The sequence below is a fragment of the Otolemur garnettii genome, unplaced genomic scaffold (genome assembly GCF_000181295.1).
Source record: "Otolemur garnettii isolate 467f Iridium unplaced genomic scaffold, OtoGar3 scaffold00148, whole genome shotgun sequence".
In the NCBI taxonomy this organism is placed as follows: domain Eukaryota; kingdom Metazoa; phylum Chordata; class Mammalia; order Primates; family Galagidae; genus Otolemur; species Otolemur garnettii.
In genome coordinates this window covers 4,558,878-4,567,152 of record NW_003852543.1, presented here as the reverse complement: position 1 = coordinate 4,567,152, position 8,275 = coordinate 4,558,878, and the positions used below count along the sequence as shown (strand labels likewise).

General features: G+C 41.7%; 1 protein-coding gene across 1 annotated transcript in view; it reads left to right on the top strand.

Moving 5' to 3' along the window:
• Positions 1–1,968: 1,968 nt before the first annotated feature.
• TMEM131 (transmembrane protein 131) overlaps positions 1,969–8,275 on the top strand; it is a 226,413-nt gene continuing 220,106 nt past the window's right edge. The window contains exon 1 of the mRNA XM_003799287.3: positions 1,969–2,427. Coding sequence (XP_003799335.1) covers positions 2,238–2,427 — 190 coding nt within the window. The 5' untranslated portion in view covers positions 1,969–2,237. The remainder of the gene's footprint in view (positions 2,428–8,275) is intronic.

Sequence of the window (8,275 nt, the reverse complement as noted above, 5' to 3'; positions counted from 1 at the left end):
ATAGTTCTGTTTAACTCATAGCTCTCTCCTTCTTAAAGCACATAAGTGGGAGGGGGGGTAGGGGGATATGAGTTCTCTCCATCTCCAGAACAGTTAGCAAGACTTTTTACTATTTCATTCCCAGTGGTCTAATTGTCCTTTTCTAGGACGAATGTTCCATCACTACCTCTCCTGCTCCTAATGTCCATCAGACACAAGGGCAGGTTCAGGTATGGTGGGCCTTAAAAGCTTACCCAAGTATTGGGAAGGCCTCTTTAAGAACAAGAATACAAGCCAATAAATACATGATAAGGTACAAGGCCCTGGAAGGAACTTGTGCAAGAGAGGGGGCCCTGTAGCTTAAGTGTCATTAGCTTTATGGGAAATCTACCTCTGATCAAACATGTCTGTATATGTCTCAGCTCCAATTATAGACATAAGCAAGTTATTTCCCATGGTGTTCTTGAGCCTTAGGCTAACCAGGGGATATGGTTGATTCTGGTGTAAGTGAACCTCAGTGTTTCATAGTTGGAAAGGCTTGTTTGCCCTGAACCCTGCAATGGGGGAAGGGCTACTGACTCCCATTGCTGGCACACTGGAGATTAAGCTTTGATTTTGTGTATTCAGTAACGTACTCTTGGGCTTCATTTCTTCAGTGAGTCAAAAGCCTTCCAGAAATCTCTTGCCTTAGGCACTTGCTAAAACCCAACTTAGAGATAATAATTATTCCTATTTCATTACATCAAGAACAAAATTTGGTGACTCAATTTTAACACTAATAAAATTGCTTTAAAAATCAAAGTTATGTTTAAAATATATTTATAAATAAATGTAAGTGCTTGCTTGGCAAAATCTACTGCATAGGGTAGTACTTTGATTTCCTTCAGTAAGACTTTCTGAAACCTTATTTTCTTATCTAGTTTGTACTAAGATGTATTATGGTTAGACTCGGCCTTATGAGCATACTGACTCACTTAGCAAATACAGCTGAGCAAAAGAAAATGGCTCTGAGCTAGGAGATGAGGGAAAGTTGGTAAGATGAATAAAGAGGAATGCCCTTAAAGAGATTAAAATAAATCTTGGAGAGAATAGCCACTCATACCAAGAACCTCAACCTGCAACGAAAAGGGCATCCAAGAAGCCTGAGATGGCTTCGTGGAAGAAACAGTTTGGTTAGGGTATTGAGGGAAATATGTATGTGGAAACGTCTTAAGAATCATTCCAAGACAGAGAAAACCAGCACCGCCATTGGGTTTTTCCTAAAGAGCCGTCTCTCTTCTCTGTCCCAAGGCACTGCTGCGTTCTGCACACGCAAAAAATTTCCCCCCAGCAAAGCGGGCACAAGCCAACCAAGGGCACGAGGATTTCATTTAGTGCCTCTAGGATACTATGTTCTGGAGGGTAAGAATACACCGGCTCCCCGTCCTCAAGGAAGCCCTACCAGGAACTGAATCAGGCCAGGGGTATTTTCGACGTCAAAGCGGCTGAAAGGCGGAGGTGTCACAGAATGAATCTTCTCTTGGCCTCGCAGTCCGGACGCACACTCAGGGCCTTGGAAGGCTCTAGCATTGCAGTACATACCACCCAGATCTGGCTCGACGTCGAATGAGAAGCTGAGAATCCAAGCACCCGGCAACCCCGCCCCTGCCCCGCCCACGCACCACAGCGGCTGCGCGGCATGGCGCCCCTTCACACGTGACACCGTCACTGCCTCCGCGAAGCGTGAGCGGCCATCATTAGTCCTGGCGACCGGGTCTGGGCCTGCCTCCCTCCTCCCACGCCGGGCAGTGGTGACGGGTTGAGATTGTGCTGCCCGGTCCCGTCTGGCCAGTGAAACCGTAGGCCTCCGAAAGCAGGACGAGGAGTTGAGGCCAACGGACTCCAGGGCTGGCAGGCTGACCGGCTGGCCGCCCAGGTGTCAGCACGGAGGGGGCGGTGTCCAGAGCTGCGCCCCGCCCCTCGCAGCCCAGCGCTCTGAGCCCGCGGCCCGTGCCCGTTTCCAGTATGGCCGCCCGCCGTGCTTGACCCGCGGCCTCTCCGCTCCGACTCCTCGTAGGCGATGCCGAGGCCGTGACTGACACACTCGCTCACACGCAAGCACGGACCCAGACCCACACCAAGAGCCCGAGCCCTGGGCTCGGAACCGCTCTCGCCCCCGGCACCGCGGCCAGAGCCCAGACCACGGCTCCCGCGCCGCGGCCGCCTCGCCGAGAAGGGCCGCGCTGGATCTCGAGCGCGGCGGCCCCCGGCCGGCAGGCATGGGGAAGCGGGCAGGAGGAGGAGCAGCAGGAGCCGCCGCCGCCGCCGCAGCCTCCACGTCCGCCGGGGCTGGGCTGGAGCCCGCGGCCGGCCGCAGCGGGGGCCCGCGGAGCGCGGCCGCCGGCCTCTTGGGAGCGCTGCACCTGGTAATGACCCTCGTAGTGGCTGCGGCGCGGGCCGAGAAGGAAGGTGGGTGTCAGCCGGCCAGCATCCCCGGGCCTGGCCCCGTGGCCGGGCTGTCACCGTGCTCTCGCGGAGGCCGCTACTGGGCTGCGACTGGGAGGAAGGGTCCGGGTTGGGGCTCCAGAGCGAAGTTGGTTGGTCGAGTCTGGTCTGAGCCGAGAACTTGCAGCTCGGCTGGTAACTCGTGGCGTCGGCCGCACAGAGTTTTTCTTATTCTCTGTGATTCCTTCCTCTTGGTCTCCTGTCACTTTTGCCATTTCAAAACTTCCTGAGTTTGTCGTATGTTCTTGTCACTTGGCCCGCTATGTAGTAGGAGGGGCATATTTTTAGTGTTTATTGAGGCTAATCGGTAAATTTTAGGATACTTTTTGTTTGCGGTTTTAATAATGGTGTGCAGACAGAGCTCATTTTTAAATGTCTTAGTAAAAATAGCGAGACTCGTGGAAAGTCTTTAAAACACAGCTTCTCACATTTTACTTTGAATTCCTTGAAACATTTCTTCAAGGGGAGTCTTGTTTCTTTAGCTTCCTTCAATTTCGCTGTGCAGTATTGATGTTTAGTTTATTACTGGCCCTAAATACTATTCCGTTTAGCTCTGTAGTAAGCTGTTGAAAGCCTGTTTACATTTCTTACTTATTTGAAGATACTCACGTATTTCGGTGCCTTTATCTTTGATGTGCAAGACTTGAAAAACAAATGTCAAGTTGCTAGCTTGCGAACCTTTATCTATAATTTACATTAAAGGCTAGCCCCTGTTGAAAAAACTCTCAGTATTGTACGGCTGCAACACCAGTTGTTTTGAAAGGGTCAAAAATGTTTGGTAATCTTGAAGACCAAATCCTTGTAATTTTGTCTACACAGTTGTTTTTGGGAAATGTGAGTGATCACAAAGCCTTCATGAGGAATTCACTAAAAGTGAATAGTTTAACAACAGAGGAAAAAGCTAAACTAAACTTCGTAGTCGAGCTTCCATTCCACAGTAAATTACCGATACAAGAAAATAATTTCTTGCCTAGGTAAACTTAGAGTTGTTCTACTCTATGAAAAAAGTCACTTGGCTTTTATTGCTATTGGAGGTAACAGCACATGCACACCAAATTAGTGTTAAAGTGTAACTGTGCTTCAGTTTATTGTTTATTTTTGTTGAAAACATTACATTCCCTCATTTATAATTCTTTAATTCTGTGATAACCTTAGTCAGAATTATCACAGTGGAAATTATTCAGAGAATTGCCATCTGTAGGAAGGATTCATTGACAGAGGCAAGATTGTTTACAGAATAAAATATTACTGCTTTAATTTTAGCCAGGGCTGAGGTTGCCATGGTTCATCATTGGTGACAGAGCTGCAGTGAGTTGAGTGTTCTTTTGTGTGGCCATGGTGTCCAGTATTTTGGCATGTAGTGGGTAATCAGTAACCCAAAATAATGCTCTAATTTAATGGGTATATCTCTTTGAGCTTCAAGAAGTCTGTGGTGGGCATTATGTCCTTGCTTTTCTATTCCTTTGCTTACCTGTACAGTGCCAGAAACACAGTAGACAGCCTTTGTTTGAGTGAATGATTGTCTTCATACACCATTAGCACAGGGAAGTGAAATAATGATTAAGTCTAGTAAAGGATTAAGTTTTATTATCTTTCTACTGCCGCTTATTTTTCCAAAAGCTAGTTTATATGCTAATAAAACTTTACTCTGGGCAAAGTTAAGTAAACATAGTGTTTGAGAGCTATAAGCGTAGAATATATTTGCTAATTTTCCTTTTGTATAGTTTATAAATTTTAGTGCCCTTCTCTAATATCCATGAATGTGCTTAAGGCTAGGCAGACAGAATACCTGCGAGGATGTTAAGTATGTATGAAGAGTTGTGGTTAAATCAGCCAGTGGTCCTAGCTGAATCAGATTTCCTTTGTGACCTATACTGTATCTGTATGAACAATTTGTATGTGCAGAGTTGAAGATATTGATGGTAGTTTTACTTCAGACCATCATAAACAGATCTGGTTCTAATCAAATATTCCATGAAGTTAATCTCCAGAAATGGCCTATGTCTTAAACCTTGATGATCAAATTCTAGTATTGGTTTTGAGTAAGTCGGGGACATGCATTTGATTTTCTTACATGATTGTGACACTATGAGTTTCGCATCTGATGTGGCACAAATAAAATGTTTGCCCCAAAAAGGTGCTGATAAGTTTTTTCAGCAAGTCTAAAGATAGCTGAGTTCAGTTATTTATTTATAGTCTGAAGATTTTTTGTGCCTCAGTGATATAAACCTGTTTAAATTTTCAAAGTTAAAATTTACCTGAAGTTTTAATGATGGTTCTCTAGGTATTTTGTATGTTTATATATTTCTCCTGCCTGCATTACAGCAGAATTCCACCAAAAAATCTCCAAAACAAAATAAAACTGTCTCCTGAAGCAAAGTGGCAGAAATAGATTGTCTGCTGCAGTTCTTCGTGTTTGGAGTAGAGGTTGTTTTGAATTAAGTATAAACTATTCCTTGTCTTAACATCCTATACATCTTAATATTTCTATATCTTAATGTTTATCTTAACTGATCCATGAAGTTGTTATCATTAGTCCAGAAGAGAGGGACCTGTGAGGCTGTAATACAAAGTTTGTGAGGATTTTGAAAGAATTGCCAGAGATAGAGTTATAGTTACTACAAATAACTAGCTTGTTCTAGATTGGTAGCAAGCTTTTCCTTGAGGCTAAGATCTAGATATTGAGAATAGTAAAAATATGCGTGTTTAGTGAAAATATATTTTAAAAATAGTGAAAATACATGTGTATATAGTAAATGTATAATTTTTAGTATTTTGAATTAAAATTCATTATGACTAACAAGAGCTTTTTTAAAAAATCAAATATTACATAATATTGTTTCATTTTGAAATGGAATTTTGGAAAGTGTGGTGCCTTTTATTATAAATTAGAAGCTACAGTTTATCTAGTTAATATAAATGGGACAAATTTTTTGGAATATAATTGTTTTAATCCATGATACTTTAAATTTCAATGTCACACATGTATTATTAATGGAAAATTAAATGGCAGGGTGAAATTTTTTAAAAGTTTTTGCCAATGTACCATTGTTTCATGCACAAAATTTTGTTTAAAGTTATAGTGGTGACATAACTGCAGAAGAATCACACAAAAGTATCTTTTCTACAAAGGATTTGAACAAAGTACTTAGGACTAAAGGCCAGAAAAAAAGAGATAAAAAACCTAATGGTGATTTGTCTAAAGGTGATAGAATTGACTAGGAGTGTTATTTACTTTTCTTAACCCAAGTACTACTTTATAATGTAAAAATATTTTAAAAAGTGATTTTCTTAAGAGAGCAGAGTTGGGTACCTTTTAATTTAGGGCCTAGAACGTTACTTAAGTGCCTCACTAATCAACTTTTTTTGCTTGTTTTTACTAAAAGCAGTTTGGTACTTTGAGGAGCATTGGAGGTCTGTAATTGGAAAAAGTGTGTGCTCTCTTCATCTTGTTAATGACCATTTCCCTCCTCTTTCTAGTCCTTTCTAGACCAAAAGGCTTTGGGTGTAATTATAAAATCATTTAATTTATTATGGATAAGCCAAGCTACCCTTGAAGGAAAATTACATCTTTGCTGGGTGCTTGTTATTTTAGATGTTCTTTTTTGCTGTTTTGTTGCTGATTTGTTTCTTGCTATCTCTTGGAAGCAGCATTGGAGACTGTTTTAGTTTCTGTGATTTTGTACTTCCCAATCATCATTATGCCCTAGCTGTCAGTCACTGATCTCCAGTGGCCCATTGGATGTCTTCCTCTCTGTGTGTGTCTAACTGCTGGCACACACATTGTACATCTAGAGCAGAATTATCTTGCACCACCTCCAGTTTCCTGGCTTTTACCATGATTATTCTTCTTGCCACATTGGACTCATTTTTAACTCATTTTGGCAAGTGGCATCAATGCCTGTTAACCCCCTTGATCACTCTCCCATTGCCTTCAGCCTGGGGCCCTGCAATAGGCTCTCACCTCCCACCTTTCTACATTTTCGTTCACTCCTTCATGCCCCACTGAATCTGCAGCGTCTTTGTTCCTCATTTATCATTCATTTTGATACTTAATTTTGTACTGCTTATTTAGCTACTTAAATGACTTCCTTGGTGTCATTCTTTACCCAGACTGAAATTTCTGTAGGACAGAACCTCTGTGAACATCCGCAGTATGTACATAGCAGTCATTTGATTTTGAATAAAAGTTTACATAAAGGTAAAATATCTTCTCCTTTTCATACCCGGGACCTGGGTTGAGAGTTAGGAGTGTAGGTACAACTCCTAGGAAGTCTGCTATAATAGGACATTGACTGGCACCACTTTTTTCTTGCCGATGTCTTTCATTTCCTTTTGACTAAAATGAGTTACATATAGTTGTCTAAATCATTAGTCTTGGATTATGAAACAGAGGCATCAAGAGGTTAAGTAACATACCCAAGGCAACAACTGGTAAGTAGTTGAGCCAGGATCACATCCCAAGCCATCTGTCCCCCATATAACCCTGAATAAATACTTCAAGAAGTAGATTTTGTCACATTGTATACTAAGTAGAAAAAGAACAGATTTGCCAGTTTGAGCAATGTATCATATAATCCAAGGGACCATAATAAACTGGTCAGTTTATGGAGGTGGTCAACATAAAGAACTAGGCCTACTACCATGTTTCCCCAAAAATAAAATCTACCCAAAAAATAAGCCCTAGCAGGAATTCTATGCATTTGTTAAATATAAGCCCTACCCCAATAATAAGACCTTCCTTAGTGCGGCGTAGAAGGAAGACTGGAATACCTTTCATCTGCCACAGCTCCTTTCTCTGAGCCGTTCGCGCTTGCGCCAGGGCATGTGTGGTAACCACGATCACAGGCATCCTATTGCACATGTGCGAACAGCTAGGGGAAAGGAGTTCACACATCACTAGCGCCAGCCCCACCAACAAGGTCGGCTCCCCCTGTCAGGTTCCAGAAGATGACTTAACTGTATTTGAAAAAATGTAGATTGTTGTATTAAGACATCCCCTGAAAATAAGCCCTAGTGTATCTTCTTGAGAAAAAATAAATATAAGACAGAGTCTTATTTTGATGCTACATGTGCATATCTGGTTTTTGGAGATGGTCAACTATATTGTATTAAATATTCAAGTGAAGTGCACTTACACTGTTTGTTGTTTGTTTCTTTTTTTGTTCCTTTTTTAACAGTGATAAACTTACATATCATTTCCTGTGGACTTGTTAGCAAGTAAAATAATCATAGGTGATTCTGGATGATGAAATTTCTTAAAAGGAAACCAAGGAAACTGATGAATGGAAAAATCCAGGGAAAGAAATACTTAGTTTCTAGAAGTCAGTGACTCTTCGTTCTTGAAGATTTTGGTACTTCATTGTATTTCTTACATTAAGTAGTATTGCTTTCTGTCGATACTCTTCAGCTATAGATCGATGTGACAGATTAATCTAGAACGTGTGAAATATTCTCAGAACCTGGCCCTGGATTAAAAGGAACTGGAAGTAATCCAAGTACTAGTTAGTGGCATTTGCTTTTGACAGGGGAAATCACTTTCAGACCTCTGGTAGAGGTCCAAGGACTCCAGAAGTTCATTTTCAATGCTTTGTTCTTTTAGGTGGTCATTAGCTTCATCTGTAGTACTAATCTATTTTTATTTCATTCCCATATGTTTACTTTAAAATCATAGGTGGAAGGTTTCTAGAAAGCCTTTGCTCTTTGCTTGATTCATTTTGTTGCATGTAACACTTAAGGCAGAGATCTGAAAAATGTGTAAGGTGTAAGAGAATCCTTGACATGGCCTGTCATGATAGGGTGTGAAACCTGC